The sequence below is a fragment of the Passer montanus genome, unplaced genomic scaffold (assembly GCF_014805655.1).
Source record: "Passer montanus isolate IOZ18808 unplaced genomic scaffold, ASM1480565v1 scaffold42, whole genome shotgun sequence".
Classification (NCBI taxonomy): domain Eukaryota; kingdom Metazoa; phylum Chordata; class Aves; order Passeriformes; family Passeridae; genus Passer; species Passer montanus.
This window is the reverse complement of record NW_024369041.1, coordinates 3,836,745-3,861,456: the sequence shown is the minus strand read 5'-3', so window position 1 is coordinate 3,861,456 and position 24,712 is coordinate 3,836,745. Positions and strand designations below refer to the sequence as shown.

Below are 24,712 nucleotides of genomic sequence, written 5' to 3'. Positions count from 1 at the left end.
TTAAACAGGTGATTCAAACTTGTATTCTTGTCCTTGTCCCCTGGTAGAATGATGAAAATGTGTCACTCCAGGACATCACATTCTCAGTTCCATCGAGTCCAGAACTACAAGAACCTGAGTCAGCTTTTAAGGTAAATTACATTGATTGACTCTAAGGAATAAAACCTGTTTATGTTTAGAAAACACACCCAAAGCTTGTGTGTTAATGAAGTACTGCTTCTTGCATCTTTCTTTGTTTAAATGCTAACCTAGGTGAGTCCCACAAAGTCAGTGGCAAGTTTATTATTTTTTTAGAATGGGTATTAAAGGCAGAAGTCACAATAGATATTATAAATGGGGTCATCTTTTATAGTTGCAGATTTGTAACGTTGTGTTTTCTGTGGTGGTAATGTTTTGTAGCATTACTTGGCTCTTACTGTCAAATCACTATACAATGATCACTAATTCTGTATTTATGGGAAGGAAACATTGCTTACTGGAAATATAACAAGGCTATAAATACTTCATGAAGTTGAAGAACACTTAAAATCTAATGCTTGTTTGAGTTCAGTAATTGATAGAGAGGACTGTAGGTAGTATTTGCTGACTAGGCCTTTTCATCTATATAGTGTCATTTGTTTGCACAACAGTTGAATTAGTACTTCAAAAATGCAGCTGATTTACTTACTCTGGGAGTTCAGTGGGTCAGCTGAATTTGGCCTCTTAAAGGGACTTTTACTCAAGTTTCTTCACTCTTTAACCTGTGTGCCTGCAACCCCTCTCTCTGTGTGAATAGAGCATGTGCTGTGTCACTGCCATGCCTCCAGGCATGTCTCATCTCATATGTCCTGTAGAGGTGTTCCTTAGATCAGGCATCCTTACACAAAACCTCTGTTCTGTTGCAGATGGATGATCTGCTGAACGAGATCAGGCAGCTTAAAGATGAACTGAGGAAAAAGGATGAAACCATCAACCAACTCGAGCAGCAGCTTGTAAGTATAATCTAAAATGTTTAGCAAAATCCCAGGTGTGCACTGCAGGGTGCAACTTCAATAGGCAGTACTGATGAAGGCTTTGAGAAACCTTAGCTATTTCTTCCTTGCACTTTCACTGTAACAAAGGTAGGTTTGGGTTCCCAGTTGTGCTCCTGGGATCTTTAATTCCATAATCCGGTCATGATTTTTTGTGGCACTAAGCAAGGATGTTTATAATGCTGTTGAAGGTATTTAATTTCCAAAACAGTTTTGAACATAAAATTCTAGAAGCTGCTCAGTAAAAACACTGAGGAAAAGATAAGGCTAAACTTACAATGAATGAGGATTGGGCCTATCATTCTGCTTAAAGATTTTGTTACTGTTTTTTTTTTCCTCCCTCTCCTGTCCATTATCTTAATAAAGAATTACACCATAAAATTTAAAGCTGAGCAAAGTCGTATTATAAGTTAGTTGTTTTTTAAGGAAACAATACAAAACAAGTTGAATAGTCAGATTAAATCTGCCAACTAGGAAAAAGTTGTGGGTCACTTCATCATAAATTAGGTTCAGGGAAACACAAAGCCTCAAGCAAAAGTCACATGTGCCTTTTACCTTTTTGCTCTTGTTCTGAGTTTAGATTTGCCATGCATACCTTTGCATTTGGTTTTGTTAAATTCACCTACTGTGACAATTCTTGTAAAACAGCCCCACATTTTCCAACCATTTCAAGACACAGCAAGATCCTACAGGCAGGGTAGATGAGATGCCAAGAGGTGCACACCATATATGTTTATCATAGCTAGAGACAGTACTTGTGTGACCATAATCTCTAATGAAATGTTAAACACATGCTTTTGTAGGTGTGTGAAGAAAAACTGAGCTGTGGCCTTCATCCTCTCCCTCTCTGGCTTGGGAACATTCCCTCTAAAACAAAACTGAAAGATGAAGATTTGGTGTTTGCTCTGCTGTTTAAACAGCCGAATTCCAGATCACAGCATACCAAACCAAATTACCTTGTTTGTTAGCATTTAGCAGTAAGTGTTGGGTTTTGAGTACACTTAGTCTCACTCTTAACAATCAGCCAAAATTCCTTGAAGGAAGTTTCTCCTTCCCTGCTCAATTGTGTACCTGATTGCTGGAGTAGCCTGTAACTGCTGCAGCAGAGGAACTCTGCTGTAGAGATGGGTAAAAATTATATTTGTAATGACTGAAAGATGACTTGAAGAACTCAGTGCTTCAGAAATTTAAGTGGAAAAACTCTTTCCAAAAGTCAATATTTATTCTGGATAACTTCACAGTATCCTTTGGGAAAAGCAGCAGTTGTGCAGTGCTGTAAATAGAGGTTTCTACAGTTTAATCATATTGTGGTCTACAGTCAAGTCATGCTTCAGGTTTGAACACTGGGCCTTGACTGTACTTTGCAAGAGGCTCCCTTAGTTAATTTCTAACTAATTCTTGTTTGTTTTTCTCTTTTTGGGGGTGATTAAGGCCACTAGATGTAACTGCCAGAAGGACAGTCAAAAACCTCCAGGGGCGGTGCGTGCGTGTGCTGATAAATTCACACAAACCTCCTGGAGGAGGAGTTCTGTGAGTAAAGTGGGCCCTTCATGCTCGGGTGCCTCTTTCTGCCTTTCATTCCCCACTTCTATAACCTTGGCTCTCACACAAGTCAGCCCTGTTTAAGAGATTCTGTACTGTGTGTGAGTAGTGTCCTTCCCACTGTGCAACCCTTGCATTCTTTTGTAGCCCTGTTATGTAAACAAATATTGCAAACATTTATTTCAAAATAATTAATTAAACTCTAGAAATCTTCTCTTTAAATAATCACCCTTTGCAGTATTTAAGTTACAGCCAATTCTAGTCATACTTAAGAGATTTGCTTATATCCTGACTTCAAAGTACTCTTTGGGTTTTTTCCTGGTCAAATTTTCATTGTTTATGTTTTCATATTTGTTGAGGAAAATAAACAGTATATTCTAAGTTCTGGTGCATAAGTGTAAAAGCAGAAGTTAATATTGTTTAATTTTTCTTTATAATTCATTTTAATAACTTTAATAATTAAAAAATAATTGTGTGAAAATCACTTTGACAAAAGACATCTTCATTCCCATATGTTGTTGCATGGATCACATTTGTTTCCACTATGTAAAATTTACATTCTTCATAAAACACCAATAGAATATTTAAGATGGGGGAGGGACAACATATTTGTTATTATATAATAAGAAGAAATCCCCTTTGCTAAATAAAGCTTTTGTTAGTCACCAGCAAATAGCATTTGGATCTTAAAGCTACTGCTCTAGCTAGAAAACCTAGGACATTTTATTAAAAGGTTAAAAATGGGTTTGATTTTTTTTATTTCTTTGTTTTTATCCTACTTTGAGTTACTTGATGTAAGCTTGTAATAAAGATTAATCACCCTGTTATCCTTCTAAAATTGCTCTATTAAATACATAGCACTCTAGGGCAGAAGCGCCACCATGCTGTGTGTTCACCAGTTACTGGCAAACAGCTTTACCCATGTTATCCAACCTCCTTCTTTCTGTCATAAAAGGCTGTCAAAAGGTTAAAACCTTAAGTAGCTTTTGGTTTGCTTTGACACCTCTGCTCCCCCATGTACATGTAACCTCTTGGTTCATCCCATGTGTTTCCTCTTTTACTTTGGAGCTTCTGAGCCCTTGCGTTGTTTCTTTTTCCCAATTTAATTTCATGTGTGTGCTGTTCATGAGATGTATTTGTGCACTGATACCATTACAAGGTTAGTGGCTATTGTTTCCATCTTCATTTTTTTTCTAGCTCATTTATCACATGGCTTCAGAGTCAAGATTAATAGTCATAGGAAGTCAGTTGCTAACTACAGGAATTTTAGTTTGTGCAGCTTGTGGTGTTAATTGATAAGACAAAGATAGTGGAGAAGATGGGGAATTTGAGTTGCTGTCTGAAGCACAAGGAGTCACTCAGCACAATTGTCTGGTGTGGGTCAGGCTGGCCAGTATATTTTTTTAAAGTTATATTGTAGTTTTGTTGAAAAGGACATATTTTTTTGTCAGGAGGAAGTTTGGGTTAAGGAACAGTATCTTAAAGAAGAGTTAGAGGAGCCTGTGCTGTATTTGTGGTTGGGTGGGTGGATATGTGCATATGATACCCATACGTGTTTCTGGGCACGTGATCATTGCATGCACAATCCGAACATCTTGGTGTTTTTATCCATGTACAAAGTTTCTCATGAAATTGATAAAGGACTTACGAAAATTCATAAAATATTAACAAATCTTGAAACTCTGCTGCTTTTCAGGACCTTTTAATAGCTGGGAAGTTTTGGGCAGAATGTTTTGGGCATGTTTTTTGGGTTTTTTTCAATGTCTTCACGTGCATATTTATAAGTTACAGGCTTTCTGTCAGCCAAGAGAAACAGGAACTCTGTAATGTGGGATTTCTCCAAGGAGGACAATGGTCTGGCTGATGCAGCCGAATTTCTGTTCCAATGGTCAGACCTCAACTTTCTGGTTTAATGCTTCTTCTGCTAACATGCATTTGGATACTTCCTTGCATATAAAACAGTTTTTGATCTGAAACCTAATAACAAAAAACGTCTCTTGCAATAGAAAGGAGACACAGTCAGCTCTTATTTTCTTGAGGTAAGAGTACAATAAACAGAAGGAGACACCTGAGTAAAGCGTATTCTCACTACTCAAATCCCGAAAATCTCTCAAAGAAATTCTTGTGCTTTATTAACACTCCTGTTCAGTTTAGATTAATGGTCTTGACCTAAGAATCAAGACTAAGAAAAATCATGTTCCTTGGTCCTATATGTAGTATAAATCTTGAAATATTGTTAATGTCTATGAAATTACCCGGGTTTTATGTAGACTAGCTTTTTTATATAGATTAGCTTTTTTACATTTTTTTTTATTTTAACTAAATTGTAATTGAAGTCGTGGCAATGACAGAGTGGTTCCTTTGAGAAGCTTAGCTTTTTGCTTCTTTAAGCGTGTAATAGTTTTCAATTTTGATGAATATTTAACTATTTCAGTTTTTCCTGTTAGTGTTGACCTGCCAGTCATTTTAAATTATGGTGGATATTAGGTATTTCAGGTATCAGAATTTTCAAGATTCATCTGACTGTTTATGAATTCTTTATATTCTATGCAAATCAGAACTGATACAATGTGTTTATTCCTCAGGAGTTTGTACCAGTCTGAGAACACAGTGACTTAGTGTTCCAAGGAATACTTTAAATACTGAAACGTGCCTGATAAACATTGTTAGTGCAGTGTGTCATAAAGAATAAATGCTAATGAACTAGGAAACAGTGAGAGTGGAAAGCAGCTATTTCAATTAGGAATTTAAGACCATGTGAATTGCAGCAATTCAGCTGGCCATTTGAAATGGCTGCTATTTCTGATCACTTCATGGTTCTGTCACTAAATAAATAAATGGATATCACTAAACATATTCATTGTTAAAAGTCATGTTTACATAGTTTCTTTGTTATTAAATATTTCTAGAAAATGGCCCATTCTGATGTGATTATAAACTTGTCTGGTGTTGTTCTCTTCAGGGACCACAGTTTTTCAAAGTACTTTTAGGTTTTTTTCAGATTTAAAGGTAAATATGTACATTAGTGGAAGTTATATAACTTTAACTTAATCCTTGAAACTTAGTGTTCACGTAATAACAACTAGGGGCTGGAAAGAAATGTTTGGGAAACTTGACTTCTTAAAAATTGATAGGTAGCTACCTATTGCCTGTCTGCTGTGTCTGTGACATGGTATTTCTTGTAAGTGTCCTGGCAGGATGCTCAAAATTTAGGTAACTTCTAGGTTAAGTTTGTGTTTTATTCATGGTTAACCATCCTTGGGATGAAGTCTTGTATAAGTATTTGCTGGCAGGGTAGACCATGACATTTCTGAAAGGATCTCTTACAGATCTCTTATACAGAATTCATTCCAGTTAGTGTGTCTTATGATTTTACTATCATGGAAGAAAATAACCAAGCCCTTGAAGACGATAAAAATTACCCGAAGAAACTCATGTTAATGAACAGCTTACAAGAAAGAGAAATGTGAGCATCCATTGCCACACTTGCAGCATTGTTTCTCTAATAGTAAATACTGATGTTTTTAAGACTTTGAGGGTAAAGGGGTTAGAAGTCAAGTTTTTGTTGGTAAATCATTTGGATCTTGGGCTGGGAAGGATGTTGGCAGATGCTGAGAAGTAAATAGACGAGGAAGCAAACTGCAAAGCCCTGAATTTGGTCCAAGATACCTGCAAAAGATTCTGGCCTGTGAGGACCAGTTCCTCCTAGTTGCTGATTGCTCTTCCACTCCCTGCAAGAGTAGGTAGTGTACACAGTAAAAGCTGGGTATTTCCCCTTGGTAACAGCTCACAGTGATGAGATGAGCTTTGCTGCCTAAATGTACATACAAGTTCATTCTTGTCTCTGCTGAAATGACAACAGAACCTCTCACTTTGCATGGGAACGTGCATGGTCTTGTTCTTTGCTCAATCTTTTCTCTACTTTTGTGCTGAGATATTCTTTGCCTTCCTTTTGAATTTTGTTCTACTTTGTCATTCCAAACCTTTCATGTCAATTGTTTTGATGAAGCTCTGTAATCCTTTGTCTGTCTTTCTGTATTGTTGACCTTGTGGTTTTAGTATCTTCCTTCTCCTTAGCCTTAAACATCCTGTATGTGTCAGCTTCACAACCATTAATTTAAGCTTGCAGCTTTTGAGGTCCAGTCACTGTATGTGTTCATCTTCACAGCCAGCCTCTGTTTTCTGTCACTGTCCAGTGCTCTGCTGTTTGCTTCATGTTCTTATACATGTACTTGGTGAAACAAAACCATAGCTGGACTAGGTGGTCATGTTGTGCACCTGTCTCTTGTGCTGTGACTGTGCATGACATGTAGGGACTACACAGAAGGGAGGTCCTTGAACCCTTCACAAGCAATTCTTGTTGGTTTTGTGTCAACCAGCACATAAAACTGGCTTGGTGAAGTTTTTCATCTAATACTTTCAGAACTGCTTATTCATAATCTCTTTCTGGGTGCTAGACCAGTAAGAGAAGACTTCTGCAGAAACATTTTGTTTGCCTCAGTAGTGAAGTCTGTCATTCTAGGTTTGTTCATGATGTGGAGCTCTGAGGGTGTATGAGACAACCGGCAGTGCTTGGTGAGAGGCAGCAAAAATCACCTTCTCATTGAAGTGCTCAGAGGCTCTAGCTGTATGGATTAAAAAAGGGATCTTTAATGTATTTGTATTTGTTTCTGCAGCAAAAAAGACTTGTTAAAGCAGTAGCAGTTTTGCATATTGGGAAAAGAACTGGAGTATCTGGCTGTTGGACTAAAATGACTGTGTGGCAATAGCTTAGAAATACTTTGCTTCTCTTTTTCTGGCAGAAGCAATTGCTTTTATTCACGTGATTTCTCATTCTAAGGTTGGAGTCTGCTCATAACTAGCAATGGAAAACTCTGGCCTTTGTCTTCATAGTACCATTTAAAAGAAGAAAGAGCCACGAGGTTTTCCCAGTGCAGTTAGAGTCCAAACTTCATAAAGCATTTAGTACAACATAAAGCAATAGTATAATTCATCAGCATCTCAGAAGAACGTTTGTCCTTCTGGTTTGTAGTCTGCCCTATCTCAGCTGCTCTTACTTTTCCACTCCTGAATCTCATGTTGTTTTAAAGTTCTGATTCACTTCTCTTTGGGGATGCCTTTGCCATTTCACAAATCCAGTATCTGGAAAATAAGAGGAATGGGATTTAAGAGTAGGGGCTGGATGCACATAATAGCTGTGGGGAGGGACTGTTCAAATTGCTGTCTAAATTAAAGTCTTAGAGGAAAAAGTTGCTTCAGAACCCAGAAGAATCCCATCAGATATTTTTTATTTGGGTTTGGTTTTTTTTAATAGAAGTTGAGGTAAGTCATGTTCTCATCTTGTAATTCTAGAATTCTTTGCTTATGAGTTTTATAGACACTGTAATAAATAAGTGGTGGTTCAGGTGGTTTTTTTTCTTTCTTAGTTTTAGTAGGAAACTGCCACATTATCTGTGCATTTTGAATATGTAGTATCATCTGAGGAGATGTGGTTTTTAGTATGTTTCTTTTTTCCTCCTCTTTTGATTTCTTGGGAACCTTGGTGCACATTTGAGTAATAGGAGATGAATATGAGTTGATGTTTAAAGGACAAAGCTTGGTAAATTTGATGGAATTTTGTACAACAATTACTATTAAAAGAAAATTAATCTTTTTGTAAGCCAGGCATATTTGCAGATACTTAAACCTTAACATGGTATATCAGTGGGATTGCTACATCCTTTATAATTTTTATAATCAGTTTAAGTCATAACACTCATCTTAATATATTCCCAGTGCTGTATCTGCTGATTCTTACTTTTTCAATTGATGTTGATTTTATTACCTTATTTGTTGTACAATTAAACAATTATTATACATTGGGGTACTTTTAGAAAAAAATATTTATTTATTTCTTTATTCATTTATTACAAAAAAGAAATCTGGCATTTATTTAAAACTCACCTATATGGAGCAATGTCAACTGCAGCATTTGGGAGAAGGGGATTAAAATATGCCTGGAGACCAGTTCAGCTGGCAAAAGATTCAAGGAAGTTACTTGCACTTTCTTCATCTGCCTCTCTAGTCAGAGCAATGATAGAGTAGCATGAAGAATTACTGAGATGACTGTACTTAGTGCTGGGCTTTGAAGTGCTAATATGGATGCTTAAAAATTTCTGGAACGTATCAAGACATGTAAATATTTCATTGCCTTTACAATAGTGTCTTAACTGTTATGTAGCTCAGATAGTTTGTGCTTCTTTTAATCTCTTTTCAGAGAGTAAAAGGGAGAGATATAAAATTTTCACCTCCCTTCTTAATGTGTTAAAAATTTCAAAGAAAAAAGCCCTTTGCCAACTCAGATGAGTCTCTGCAAAATCAGACTTGTGCCTGGTGTTGATGTGCTTTCTACTATGTGAAGATTTGGTTATGTTTAGGGAATGGAAAGAGTTTCTCTTGGTGTTCCAGTACCCTGACACAATTTTGGATGAAATGTGACCAAACATGTAAAATGTAGTGTTGTTTTATACAGCACTATAAAAATCCAAAGTGTTTTATAATTTTCTCATCAGTCATTGAGTGATAATTCGTGTATCCAGTGTATGTACCTGTTCAGCTGATGCAACATTATATTATTTTGTCCCATTTCTTGACTGAAGCTGGTACTGCTCCAGTACTTTCATGCAGCTGTCTGAAAATAATGATCTTAATGACTGCTGATGGAGGACTGTAAGAACCCATTAGGTAATCAATACCTCCATCTAGAGATAATCAGACTGAAGAACTTGTTTCATTTTTCCCCTTAGATTTTGCTGCAATAATTGTTTCATCTCAGCTTCTGAAGAACAAGAAAGGAGTCTTGTCAGGCTTTTTTCTTTATTTCCTGTTCTAGATGAAAAGTGTTCTGACTAGCAGATTCTAAGACTTGGTTAAATGCATGTGCTAAGTTTCATTTTAGCAGTACTAAAACTGGGAATAGTGCTGGATAAAATCTGATTAGGTAAGGATAACTGGAAGATCAGGGAGGTGTTTAAAACTCTCCTAAGACAAATAAAAGCATAGTATTTATTTATAGAAATTATGTGATGTTTAACATTGTTTTAAAAGAATGGAAATCGAATACTTTGTTATTTGTCCAGCTGTGGCAGTATGGTCTGCAGCAGGGAATGTGGAGGTGGGGGCAGACTGGGTTCCTGTTTTCTGTGCTGTGGGTGCTGTTCAGGTAGCTTCAGCCTGCTGGCTCACAGGGTAGCCACAGTTAGTTGCTGTTGGTCAGGAGGTAGTGGGGCAGTCATTATTGTAGTGCCAGTGTTCCAGGACTTAGAAAAGCAGTTTTCAGCTGCTTAGATGGCAAAAGGATTGTAACTACTTAAACCTGCCCTGCTGAAATAGGAGATCAAGATTGTGTTGTTTAAGAGGGAAATTGCAGCTTGGATTTGCAAAGGTAAGGATGTGGGGAAAAGGAAAAGTAATAAGAAAATTGCTTTTTCTTCTTTTGAGAACGTAGCAAACACAGTGTGTCACACTTTTGGTGATTGGAGAGCTCTGACAGGCAAACCCTGCATTGCATGGATCTGCACAGTTCCCTGATCCTTTAATGGGAGACTCAAGCTCCAAGAGCAAAGTGCAAAGAGAACAGTTCTCTGTCACCTCTTCTCTTCCACAGTAAATAATACTGATGGAATTGGAGTAAAGTGGCCTCTAAAGCATCAGGACTTCTGGAAAATTTGTTTCTATGCATTAGAAATTTTTGTTGTAAACTAAAATTGACTGGTTTTCCAGTAGATTAGAACTTAGCAAGCTGCTACTTGGTGAGGCATTTCTAAAACACTTTTGAAAGCTGTGTAAATACAATTTTATCATAATTTATAATTATGAAAAGCTCAGCTTCTGTACTCTTCCCCTAAAACTACTGAGGACAGAAATGTGTGCTTATATATTGAATAAAAATGGAGGTATTTTGTAAGATTTCCAACTAGTTTAGGACATCTGGGCTCTGGTAGCATGTAACATTTGCTTTTACAAAATAGAACAACTGGAAATATAACGATACCTTTCTGGGGGAAAAAGAAAAAGAATGGTGTGGCTTTTTGGTGTCTTGTTTTTCCCTGTTCTCTTTTTTTATTATACTTCTCCCCCTCTCTCTTTCTGCACAGGGTGGGTATTCTGCTCCCTCCTTCTCTCCCTGGCAGGGCTCATTCCAGGGCATCCCTCGGAGTGTTCCACCGCACCGCAGACAGAGTGAGTCTGTACCTCTCACTCATCTCCCTCACCGTGTTCCAGTAGAAGCTTCCCTTTGCACGCACCGTTCATCTCGTAGTCTCCTCCTCTCTCAGGCAGATCTCCAGGCATCCACCATAGTCTGTGCCTAACAAACCGCTTCCTTCGGCCAGCCTACAAGCAGCTACGACTCATAGCTTTATAACAGTTATTAAATGCCAATAGACCTCAGCAGTTCTTCAGGCAAACCCGAGTAGGCCCTTGTTTCCAGTCCTGTCTTAACATCAGTTTTGCTTGCTGCATTTCCCTGTTTTCCATGGCTGTGATGCACTCTCCTGTCCATGTGTGTGTTCTGTTTGCTCACGCATCTGTGGGCGCATTCACGTCAGCGCCTCGTGGTTGTACAGAAAAGTGTTGGTGGGAAAGTGTCACTTGCATTGTCTCTCACAAAAAGTTTTAACTTTTCAGAATGGCTTCCCTCAAACTAATTATTTTCCCCTCCATCTCTTGGTATTTGTTGTAAAAAGGCTTCTCTTACATTGAAGTGGCTGTTGCACAACTTGCATGATTTATTAACGTTCCTTATGTGCTAGCTACAATGTGGGCTGATATGAGATGCATTTGTTCACTTGGCTTGGATCTGCAAAACAAAAGACAATTGCTGATTTTAAAACTGTATGCTTACGTAGACATAGAGAAATGGTAAGTCTTATTTTGTGCTTTGGTATTGCATTTTGAACAGATAAGTGTTTGAAGAAATATAACTACTTCATAATGCTAAAGTTATATTTTTTAATGTACTGTAATTTGCAAAATTACAGTGTTTGCCTAGCAAAGCTCAAGAGTGTATGTGGACGAAAAATAATGGTAAAGTAAAATGATGGAAACAAAGCATGATTTCCAGGGCCAATGCAGACCTGAAGAGTAAGCTGCACCTTGGAAAACTAAGCTTACATATATTTCACACTGCAATAATCTTTACTTGTATCAATCACCAGAAAAAAAATCCAATATTTTGTAAACTGTGCTTCAAATACTCTCTTGACGCTTCTGTGACAATGTTCATGTAAACAACTCATCAGGAATGCACAGCCTGTTTCATGGGCTTTTCTCTGTGCAATAAGGGATGTGCTTCATTTTTCTGTGGTGTTTGATGTGGGACACTGTGTGTAATGAACATAGGACCCCAAAATCTGATGATTGTGCCTTCTGTTGCTGAGTGGAGGAGCCAGCAGTAGCACAGCCTGTGTCATTCACTGTCCTAGCCACAGAGACTGATTGCAAGATCAGTTTTAGATCTGAGGATCATGTAAATGTTATGGTTTTGGGGCTTGGAGACTGACTGGAGGGTCAGAATGGGAGGATGGTGTCCCAGCTGCCCCGTGAGCCTCTGGTGTTACATCATTCACAGTGGCTGCTTAGCTGAAGAAAGCTTTACTTGCTAATCTTGCTGGTTTTCTGAGCCTCTACTTCATCCCTCACTAACAAAGCTGGCCTCTTATTTGGGATTCTGTAGTAAACTTTTATTACTAAAGCAGGTTGGATTTTTTAGTATGCATCTTATATATTGCATTCAATGAATTGCTAGAAATGGAAGTGAAGTAAATGAAAACGTGCCCTTGACTAGCTAAACTAAACTATAACTAATGTATTGTTTAGGAAAGTAAGTTTCCACTATGGAGTGTTCCTAGCTTTTTTTCTTTAAGCCTTAGGTTTACTCTATAGACCAATCCTGGGAATAAAAATAAAGTATACATTAGGAGTTTCCTTAGACATTTAAAATGAAATTCTTGAAAAATCAATGATTTATCACTGTGTGAACAGTTCTGTAAAGTAGAACATTACTGGAACAGTCACTAGTATCCGTCTTTCCCACTTGGTTCAGTGATTTCAGTGTTCAGGTTTTGGAGCTGGTATGAAATGCCAAATACAGGGAAATATGCCAAATATTTAAGTCAAATGCTGAGCTGAGCATCACCACTGAATGTAGGACAGCCTGAAACACCAATGTCAGCGTTCTTTTGCACTAATACAGAGAGGATGATGGAAACATGAAGTAGTTTCAGACTTTGTCTGGTTGTGTTTTCTGCATAGACTTGGAAGTCAAGCATTTCTTTCCTAACTTCTGGATCCTGAACCTAAATTATCATCTCTGCATGTGAATTCTGCAGATTTCTTCACTGTGCTATTGATGGGTGATGGACACATAGATCACTTACAGGCACTGTACATTAGGAGGATGTAAATCTGTACACTGTTCACATTACAGTGTGTAAACAACTAAATAAAATTTCCCTCCTGCTGTACAGGACAGAAATATATCCCTGCTAGGCAATATTACACTAGTGTAGGTTTATGGCTCTCTAAACACCAGTCACAATGTCAGCACACCTGCTGCTGAACTTGCCTTAGCATATCAGTGCACTTCAACACACTTCAGCACTGGATGTATGTTTTTCACTTTTAATGACAATTAATTTTTAATGCTTCCACATTTATTAATTTCTTGTTTTTTCACCAGCCTTGGAAACAATTCAGCATTTTGCATTTCATAAATACTTTGATAACAGTACATTAATTTTGTCATTTTAGGAATAAAAACCAAATTGTTTTGGTCCTGTAATTCCCACATGTCTTGAACTAAACTCCTGTGTAAGGGTCATTTATTTTTCTTGTGATCATGGGATATACTTTGATGACATCTCAAACTTTTTTCAATACTGTTAAACCCTTTCCGTTTGTGCTCTTCAAATGAACCAGGAAATAAAGATTTAGAATACACATTGGTAAGGAAGCAATCGTGAGTTTGTGTTGTAATACAAGAATATTACACCACCTTCTCTAGGCCCCTCACCCCAAATGCTTTTCCACACAGAAATGCTGATCAAAACCACTTTGTTATTCAAGCATTGCAGTTGTTACATCTCCTCTTACTGTGCATGTCCTTGGAAGAAGTATTTAGACTTTTTGTATGTAAGTATTACAGACAGAGATAATCTAAGCAATTCTAGCAGGTGACACACAGCTTGTTATCACCAGGAAGAAAGCTGCTCTGTGCCCAGTGACAATAAATCAGATCCAGGCTGTGCTTTTTCATGCATTTTCTTTTAAACAAAGACATGTTGCTGAAATGTTTCCAAAGCTTTATGGACCGCTAGAGCTTTGTAGGGTGTACAGAGTATTTGTGTTAGCAGAAACAAGTTGCTCTAGAGCATTAGCTGGGAAGTTCTGTGACAAATTATTAAAAACATCCTGGAATCATTACATTACTGCCTTTTTTATGTAATTATTTTTTGCTCCAAGAGTGTTCAACTATATAAAGAAGAGTCTTTTAGGAAAAACTCCTTTCTTGACAAATTATTAAAAACATCCTGGAATCATTACATTACTGCCTTTTTTATGTAATTATTTTTGCTCCAAGAGTGTTCAACTATATGAAGAAGAGTCTTTTAGGAAAAGCTCCTTTCCTCCCAACTTCAGTACTTGCAGAGTCAACTACAAGAGAGAGGACTCTTGTACCAAACAGAATTTGTGTTTGCAAAAAACCCCTTGATTTTTTATATGGTCATATTTATCTGCTTGCTGTGCATAGATCTATATTTGTGGATGAAATACCTGTCTTGATGTAGTTATATATTACTTGAAGTAATTTTTCTTTGAAAAAATAAAGTGTTCCAAATTGGGGTTTCTATACAGATTATGCAGAAAGAATAATAATGCTTTGCCACATTGCCAATTATTTTACTAGCCTCGTGGCTGTGGTGAATGATGCTTAAAAAATACGGTTGTTTGGTGTCATCATTTGAAGTCATTCTCCATACTGCAGAATCTACATTTTAATGCTGAAATATGGATATAATACAGCTAGATCAAAGGAAAAGAAGAAAAAAAAGTTCAAAAAGAAGGTATTAGCATGCTACAGATTTAAGGTGTGAAATGTTGATGTTTTCCAGAGCTGGAAAATGAGAGCTATCTGGTGCAGCCTTTCAGCAGGGCTGTGTCTGCACAGGCTGTGGTTTGAAATGACACCTTATCCTGTGCCAAGGCAGTGAGAGGAGGGATGGCAGAACTGATGAGGAAATGAAAGAGTTACATAGCAGAGTTTGTGACCCTTCCCTTCCACCCCTTTCCAAAAAGAACCTGTGGTAGTTGTCTCTTCCAGCTTCTGAGTGAGTTGCTGGGAAGACTGAGTTATGAAAAATGAGGGCAATATGGTCCAAGGATGGAATGCTGTGCCTTTAATGACCTTGCTGTTCAGGGTTAGATATTGAACATGCATATGCATGGATGCAAAGATTTTTCTTTTATGCAGTTTTAATAATACACACAGATCCTAGTTGCAGCATTTGGAGTATAAGAGGTTAATTGCTAAAAACCTTGAAGTTGTAAGAGCAAAGTCTTGCTTTACTGTAAATGTTTTTTGTACTGCATTACTTAAATACTGTTGCTTCCTTTGTTTCTTGAAGGAGGATTAAAAACCAATGGGGACACGGTAATTGCAATTGAAGTGGTGAAAAGTTGCAGTTTGTCATGGCAATTGCTCGTTGTTTTGTCTTGGTCCTCTGACATCATTGTCCTTGTCTTTTTCTTGTCTCTGCTTTCCATTATGCCATTGGCAAGGAGTTGAGAAGTTAGTCCATTACTTCTGTGATAAAGCGTGGTACAGTACAACTTCAGATTTATTCCCATCTCCTCCTCATGCATTTTCACTCTTGGGTTTTTTCTTTGCCCTGTGCATGATGCATGTCTGTGGGAGATGTGCATGCAGTTCTCAGATTTTCCATTGCATTGCTTCCCTCCTTCCTCAAGACACTGCAGGGAGAAAATTACTTTATTTCATTCTACAAGGCATTATAAAGGGAATCAAGATGGGGATCAAGATAACCAAAGCAAAACTGAAGGGACTTTTCTAATGAATTAATATCACGGTCATGACCACATTTTTAACTTCTTTAATAGTCTATTTAACTTCTTTAACAGTACAACGTGATGTTTCAGTTTTCCAATACAAAGCTAATACAATCTCAGTAGTTTGATAACTGTACAATAGTGGTAATCCTTGTCGTGGATGTCAACTTCTCTGGATGGTGTAACAGTCAGTTTTACTTGAGAGAAATAATAGGAAAATCTCTTAGGCTAACAAAGTAGGGAGTGATTTGAGTAATTTTAATTAGTACATCAATATTTGGAAGGCTTTGAAGCTCTTGCCAGTACAGAAAAATCAGTTTCTTTATGCAGAAAGGGGCATGTGCACAAAACACTTTGTCGAATGTACTTTCAGTTTGAGGAGGACTAAGTGTCTTCAGTTACATTATACTCTAAATGTTTGAGTCCAGCTTTGAATTTTAGGAGCATCCCAAAGGAGTGCAGGTGTTTGTCTACCTGCACATTTTCTTTATGGGACATAAATAGAAGTCTGGGTAGCATGGCAGTCTGTTCCAAATCATGCTCTGTCCCACCCCAGAAATATTACCAGAAGTGCACTTGAAACAATGCAGATGAAACCCTATTTTAGGACTCGTGTGAAATAAAATACTATGCCTGGAAGGCAGAATGCTTCTTTATCTATTTTTCTTCCTTCATGTGATGAAATTCACCAGGTACTTCAGTCCTTCATCTGGCTTATTGTTTTTACCAGTAACATGGTAAAAGAATTTCAAAGATTTCCTTTGTAAAAAATCTATTTTTCTTCCTTCATGTGATGAAATTCACCAGGTACTTCAGTCCTTCATCTGGCTTATTGTTTTTACCAGTAACATGTTCAGAATTTCAAAGATTTCCTTTGTAAAAGGAGAACTTGTATTTAGTACAAAGGTATGAGCTGTGGGTGACAATAATGTCAGTGTTGGATACCTTGTGAACTATTACGTGCATATTTTGCAAGTGGCATTTTGCTGCTCTTAGTGTCATTTTGAATGTTAATGCATGTAGAAATTGGATGATACTAAAAATCTCTCATTGTCATAATTGGACAGATCTTGAGCAGAAATACACAGTTATAAAGCAGTAAAGTGTGTAAAACAACAGGGCAAAGATGATACCAGAGCTTTAGTGTCCTCATAATTCTGAGCATATAGCCATTTTCTACCTTAGTATCACTAACTTTCTGGGTAATAAGCTTCTTAGACCATTTAAGGTTATGAAGGATAATGAGGAAAACATGTATTTGGCTATTTTTATATGTAAGATACAAAATTGCCTGAAGGGAAGAGCTCAGATACTACCTAGCCTTTGTCAGAAGAATGCAAAATAGCATTATTGAAACCTTGATGGCTTTGTTGTACTTCAGGTCTGTTTGTGTTTAACTCAACTTTCCATACAAATTCAGTTTCTTCTGTAACTTACTGATTTTTAAATTTTGTTGATTAGTATTGCTAGAATTATTTGATATTAAGTTAGAATTTTTATGGATTAGATTAGATATTTATCTGTGTTTTTGAAAAAATTTGAAAAAATTGAAGACTAGCATTTAAAAACCCTTCCTAGCTGAGGGACAAAAATTTTCTGACAATTATTTTTCCAATTATTTTTAAGTTATTTGACTCAATACTGTGGGCTATAAATGTTTTAACTTTTTTTATTTCAAGTGGGATTAGGAAATAAGATTTGTTGTAGTATTTGCATGAGAATTAGGTACATATTGATTTGGTTTCTGCATTCATTAGCAGTTTTGGTTTTGCAGGTGAGATCTCAAATCAGTAAATCATTTTGGGTAACATCTGGCTGTCAGCTCCTAGACTGGAAGAATAATAACTTCTGTAATAAACACTGGAAAATGGAAAAAATATCTGGAGGACTAATTTTATTTAAGGTGTAATTCTTTCAATGTATGCAATTACTCCTTGTGTTTAGCATTTCCTTCCTGTAGGATTGTACGGTTAAGAAGGATTCACAAAGTTAAGCTAGTTTTGGGTAACATAAGGAATAATGTTTTGGTACTCCTTTGACACCATTTTGGAGGCTTTTTTGCCTTTTTAAAAAAATCTTTTCCCTCTTTCCAAAACGATCAGGTTTCGACTGCTCAGGATATTTGCCTTATATGTCTGTCAGTGATAGTGGATGTCACTGGTCCAGATTTTGCCTTTTCTTATGAGATAACTGTTCTATTCTAATGGGAAAAGCTGCCCATAAATAAAAAATAGACTGAGAAATCTTGATTTTCCTTTCATTAACCTTTAATTTTTTTTCCTGGTGAGGAATTTTGAGGATTCAGTTTTCAGTAGTAATACTGCCAGGGAAAAGGTGAAAAGCCTAAAGAGTCCTGAGATGGGCTATGGCCCTAAATGTGCAATGCCAGGAATTCTGGCATGCACAGCAATCATTGCATTCTTCCTGCTAATTCAAAGAAGAGCAAAGAAGACCAGACAAATAATGGGTTTTCTCTTTAGAACTTTTGAATAATTCAGGAGAGTGACTAAAATGACACTTTTAGTCAAATCTCCCAAACACAAACATTGCTTCTTTTTTTATTTACTCTATTTCACTAGTAAATGGAATAAGTCTGTTTACTGTGTACATGCAACCTGTCAGCTGGTAAGAATCCAGGTAGCTGAGTGATGATTAGTTGACAGGGGTTCAGTTCCCCTCCTTTGTAAAGAGAATGAGAAAAATAATCCAAACCTGCTAAAACCATAGTTTAGGTTTTAATAGGTTTTGGGTTTTGCCAGGAATTGCAGAACTTTTAGTAATCCAAGTTGCATCTAGGATGTATTGTGAAGCTAGTATACCATTAATCTTTTAAGTCTCTTTACAGGGCAGAGCAAAGAGAATAGAAATTACCCAGAAGAGGTACTGGCAATTCTCTTGTCTGATCCGTGTCTGATTAGATTGTATCTTCTGATAAAATGTAAAATCTTGTACAGTTCTCTTTATCCCATGGCTATCAGTGTGGTAGAATGTGGTCTCTACTTTCACATGAACTCTGTTTCTTTATCAACCCATTTGAAATAAGTTCAAGATAGAGCAGTTACCTAAGCATAGTCAGTAGCCTGATTAACACATACTTCCACCAGACTTTCTGGCCTCAGTAAGGCAAGGAAACGCCCTGTAAGTCCATGTGGTCCATCCAACTCCTTTCCTGCCTGTGCAGTGAAAGGGTTGGGGTAGTTGAGGTCAGTATGCAGTGAGCAGAAATTGAAGCTGGACACTACTGTTGCGTTGGGTTGAGCACTTGGTTAGAATTGATCTGCACCAACGTGAATTCTCGCGCTGTCCTGCAGATTTGGGTGAAACCATCAACCATGCCTTCTTCATCTTTCCTTTGTAAGCCGGTCGGTTTCCTTTTTGTCTTTACATTGTTGTTTATTTCAGTGCTGGTATATTTTTTTCCACTACAGTTATGAGTTCCATTTGTGTGCGTCCCATGACCCATCCTGTTTTTGCTGAAGTCAAAGTTTTGATTTAAAAATCCAGATATACAGCCCTTATCAAGCATCCAGCCAGCTCACGTTGGATTCTGAGTGTATCTGGTGTCTTCTGTGCCTAATATATTCTTGTATTATTTTCTCTTTAACAGCCTCAAGTACTACAGCCTTCCAGCAGCCTTCCCAATTCCACAGACCTCGCCCAGGGAAAACTAATAAAAACTCCACATATCGAGGCCCACAGTGACTATCCTAAACCAGATCTGCATGACAATGGAAATCATCAGAATCAAAATGCTGCAAATGTCTCTCTCCAAAATAGCCTGAATGACGTAAACTCTTCAACAAATGTACAGTTGAACACAAAAGATGAAAATGCATCATATTTGGACAATTTGAAAAACAAAAACACCGAAGACCCTGGAGAGGTGGCTAGTAATAAGAAAGGTACATTACCACCTCGTTCCCACTTTCAGACCTCTGCACGAGCTGATGCTCCAGAGGTGCAGACTGGATTACCTGTGAGAGGTCAACCCTCATTCACAAACCAGGCTTCTCAGCCAAAGACTTCGAGAATCGTGAAACCCCCAACTGCTTTAGTGCCTCCTACCATGGCCATTCCCGTACGATCTGCAGATCACCCCGCTGCTGCCAAGGAACATGAGCTTCTACCACTGAGTAGTTCGACTCAGCCACAGCCAACATCTGGGCAGGATAACCTAAAGGGTAAACAGAGTCAGAAAATGTCTAAACTTCGCCCGCCAACTACGTCCTTCGTCAAATCCAAGCAAGTGAGCAGTCAGAAATCCACACCAGTACCTCCAGAGCCTCAGAACGCCTCCCTAAAGTCTAACATCCCAAGGCCACCAGTGCAGAGGAAGGAGAACATGCAGACACACTCCTCTGGTGTGCATCCCGGGGACAGCATGCCCTCCGGCCGGCATTCCCGCCTCCCGAAACCAAAGACACACTGAGGCCGTTCCACATTCACCGCCCGATGCCACGCCATGTCCCACTCCCCTTGTTGTGACTGCCTTGGAGCCTGCTGTACCTGCAGCCTGCAAATCCTGAGTCACTGTTCCAAACTGCATCTTCTGTAGGGTTTGCATTGTCCATCCTGCTGTGTTCTGAGGCTGATGTTGTGAGCTGTGCAGTTTCTCCTAAGAGTGCTTTATTTTATCGTTGGTCTGTAATAAAGATGGTATTGCAATCTTTGTAATTAAGCAAATACTGAAGTCTGTGATGACCACAAATGCCAGAATGCTGCACTATTTATTTCAGGATGGCAGAAATTATTTCTTACCTCTGTTTGAGTTATTAGACAATGAAATTGCTGTTCTGTTGAACTTCTTGGTTCTGAGTACTCGTTAGGTCAGAGTGGTAGAAAGTTAGACTGACTAGCAGATGTTTTATTGGCCATAATTCTGACTCTGTATTCCAGAGGCCTATGCAAAAATCCTTGTATTTATCATTCTCTCAAGACTGACATATTTAATGTTATTTAATCTCATGGGTTGGGTGGGTTGTGTTGTTTTGTTTTGCTGTAATCTGAAGTAGCTCTGTTCTTTATTTATCCTGTTTTCACTGTTCACAGACATTAGGCAGATTTCACAGGGTGAAACGAATCTTCTCGCTTAAACATCCTCATTTGTTAAATGATTGTGGTATGTTTTTATTGTGTTGGATAGACACATTACTGGGTAGATTCTTGAAATGCAGTGCTAAGGATGTTTGTCCAAACCTTCCAATGCAGGCTCTTAGGAATTGGTAAGTAGGGAGCCTCTGGGAATAAGGGGTCCAGAACACCGATGTTGAGGTTGCACAACATGCATTTTAATTAATATTTTAAACTTTTATTGTTCTGCTTGTATTTATTAATTTCTGTTTAATATTGAAAGGCTCTGAAGTACCTGACTTGAAATTTTGCACAAACTTTGCCATATGTGTAAGAATTTGAAGCTATTTTACAGAATAAAACTTATATTAAAAATGCAACTATTTTTTAAAAAGGAAAAAAATTAACCCCACTTATTTGCTTTGAGCAATCCTATTATGTCCTAATCCAGAGCTGGTACTCTTAAGAGTTTTTCAAAGATGTGTTATTTTGGTTTTTTTTGTATTTTTCTTTATTTCTTTTTTTTTTATTTTTTTTTTTTTTTTTTTTTTGTAATTTCTGAAGAAGTGCATAACTGGTAAGGAGCTTCTTGGGGAAATTAAACAGAAGAAAAAAAATCTACATTTTTGTGCTCTCTAGAAGTATTTTTTTCTGAAAGTAGTCTTGGTGCACTCTGGGACCATGACACAAATGATGCCAGTTACATGCGCGCATATCCAGTGAAGCTTTCCAGAACTTTGATGTTGTGTCCCATCTCCAATTCTTCCCATCTTTACCATTACTCTCTTGGTTGTTACTGGGTTTTTTTTTCCTGTTCTCGGGTTGGTTTTCAAATCAGCAGCAGAAGGCTGCTGCAACAATTTGGCCCAAAATCTGTTCCTGAAGAGCACATAATGTCAGTAAAATGCAACACAGTGTTAGTTTGTTCTAGGCTCTGGCTGTAGGACATTGACATGTTACAGTATTTTCTTTGAGAGAATTCAAGTGAGTAGGTGTAGACATTTCATAAATGAATTCAGTATTCAGCTTCTATAATAAAAGCCCTTTAACTGGGGGTATCCTGATGGATACCTCAGTTAGGTGAAGGAAAAAAGAGTCATCTCACCTGAGTTTTCAGTACATCGTTGATATTCAAGAATTATTTTGGATTTCTTACACTGTAATTTTATTTAAGTGAAGATGAAGTGAAAAAATGAAAAATTTGGGGAGGGAAATGGGTAGGGGGAAGATTCTTTTTCTGAACGACTTAGATCAGTCTGAAATAGGGGACCTGCAGGACCTTCTGTGAACTGAGGTGATGACAATGTAAGCAAGACATAACAAGACATAATATTAATTGTTATAGTTGGTATAGGATCAGAAACCACAACCTGAGATTGCAGTAACAATTATGCTCTGGTAATAATTTATTTCCATGAAAAGCATTGAATTAGTGATATTTAGTGTACATATTTACTTTCAATAAGAAAATAAAACTCACTTTTTATATTCCCCAAAACTAGCTCCTGGCAGCTAACTGTGTTTCTCAGGAGTTTAAAGACTGCTGAGGGAATGATCAGATTCCTGGTTCATTTTCTGGTCCATATAGATTTCTATGGAAGGTGTGTTTTTTAAGTTTACTTTCCTTGAAGAGAAGCTGATTTTATTGTTAGTTTTGTATGATTTTGTGTAAAAATACAATTTTCACCTAATGTTATTGACAGAAATTCATCATCTTCTGCTTCTTATCATGGAGGTATCGCCAGCCTGATTTAGTGATGTTTCAATTTTTATGTTTACATTTAAAAGTATAGATATCTATACCTTTATTCATATCTGCACCTTTACTGAAAATTAAGGAGATAATCAAAGCAAATTAAGCAAAGATGATCAAAGTTTTCATTAAAAAGACAGTTCCTAATTTTTTTTCCAGAAGAAAATCTTATATTTATATGGGTGTGTATATATGCATTAAAGGAACATAAGTAGATTATAGTCCTTTTTTATAGCATTTCCCCATTTTGTTCTAACAGGTTAGTGAGACACTGAGCTGGAGCCAGCAGGATTTGATCATGGATGAGACAGATGCTAGCCTGGCTTGTGTTTGTGTTCAGCTGCTAACCTCGCGTCCCTCTAGGACAACTGCATGTTTGGGCTCTTCAGAATTTACCAGGGAAGGCTCTGTTGCACGTATAGTAAGTCCAGAGTATGGCAAAGCCTGTCACAGATGGGCAGCTGGGAGAGAAGTGGTGAAGTGAGGATTGAAGCTTCACTTCGGTGAAAGATGAGGTTTGGGGAGTGATGGATGAGAGGGCACTGAGAGTGCTTGTCTAATGGGATTGAGTGAGTGTTTTCAGGTGTCATATCTACCTTATGGAAGGTGCAGATATATCATCAGTACTGGTGCAGATTATCCAAAATGTGTACATTTAAGTATTTGATGTCTTCAGGGTTTCTTTTTTTTTTTTAGGTTTATAAAACTGATTTATTGCCATTTTTTTGTTTTCATTTCTCATTCTTTTGTGCAATATTCACAAAAGTATTAAACTACTGTTCAGTATGTGTGTACAGAGGCAATTACGCGTTTTAATAAGTGAATAAACACAAAAGAAAAGAACAGAATTGCACTTTAAATGAGCTTTATTGCTTGGAGTTGTGCCTAAAATAATCTAGATGCCTCCTGCTGTGTGTGGCTTTTGTTTGAAACAAATTTCCCTGGTAGTGTTGCTGTTTCCAAGGTATTTTCACATCACTTTCACAGGATCGATATGCACTCTAGCATGTTTAAAAGCATTCATATAGTGTACTGCGTTTCTGTTGTGCAATGACTTTAATTTAACCGTGGAATTCTAACACTGATGATACAGCCAGATCATTATTACCTTCCCCTTCCCTGAAGTTAGCACTTCCTACTGCCAATCAAAGCCAGTGGCAAAGTTTCCCAAGGACTAGCATAGCTCCTAAAAATAATGGTCCCAGAATATGGTTGTGAGAAAAGAAGTGCAATATTATCTCTCCAGCTTTCTTGAAACAATTACGAAGGCCCTGAAAATCCAAAACGACACCATTTTGATACAGTTTGGAAAAAAACAAGGGGTTCCTCAGCTTTCCATTTTACAGCAGTGAGAGTAGGCATAGCAACTAGACTGCATTACAGGTCAGTACAGTTCATTTCAGCCTTGATCTACATGCTGATTTGTTGTAACGATGCCTGAAAACTGAATACCATTTGCGTGATTTCCTTTGTTTGCATGTCACAGCCATATGCACATTCTAAAGTGTCATACTGGGGTAGGTTGCATGTTGAGGGGGGGAGGTATTTCTGGTTTTGCACAGCACATAATCCTCTTAATATGGACATTTTCTTGCCCTACAAATGGAAATCAGTTCTTGAATTGGGCTTCCGTAGCTGTTTCTTATCTCATTACAGAGGCTTTTTCTGAGCAGAGTGGATTTAATGTGGCCCTGGTGGTAGGGCTCAGTGAGGTCATCTTACAACTGTGCTTTCAAGGAAATTCAGTCACTGTTATGGTAAAGCTGCTCACTGCCTACTAATTGTAAAAGCACCACCATAAAACCAACATAACTCCTGTGTAGCAAAATCTTCAATTCAATACTGGCTAAAACAAGAGGTACCCTTACTATCTGCTTTGTTGTTTTTGGTTTTTTAACCCAGGCCAGAGTAAATATTGTATATTGGAATTTGCTTGTAAAGTTGATTAAAAAACCTGTATGTATAAATTCTTTCCTCAATGTTGCTCTAGTGAATAAAAATAAAAGTCATAATTCTAATAAGTATCTCTTTCTCCTGACTATTCATGTCTATGCTTTTTCAAGTCATTGTGCAAAATGCAGACAGAACTGTAGGCAGAAAATCTGGGGGGACAGGGAGATTAGGCTCTTACACTTACAGTAGACTTTTTTCTTGGAATTGTCTTTCTCCAGCAGAAATGATAGGCTTTTAGCATGAGACTGTTATTAAAAGAAAAAAGAAAAGGAGGGAA

At 37.5% G+C, this 24,712-nt stretch overlaps 1 protein-coding gene across 4 annotated transcripts in view; it reads left to right on the top strand.

Annotated features, from left to right (window-relative positions):
- The window catches only part of CCSER2 (coiled-coil serine rich protein 2), a 61,385-nt gene extending 36,879 nt beyond the window's left edge, over positions 1–24,506 (top strand). For 2 of the 4 annotated variants that reach the window (XM_039719579.1, XM_039719580.1), the window contains exons 7-10: positions 48–131; positions 885–971; positions 2,442–2,540; positions 19,267–24,506. In XM_039719579.1, the coding sequence (XP_039575513.1) occupies positions 48–131; positions 885–971; positions 2,442–2,540; positions 19,267–20,088 (1,092 nt within the window). In that variant the 3' untranslated portion in view covers positions 20,089–24,506. Of the gene's footprint in view, positions 1–47; positions 132–884; positions 972–2,441; positions 2,541–10,687; positions 10,773–15,371; positions 15,412–19,266 lie in introns of all 4 variants that reach the window. The other 2 variants (XM_039719581.1, XM_039719582.1) reach the window with 2 other exon arrangements.
- The last annotated feature ends 206 nt before the right edge of the window (positions 24,507–24,712 follow it).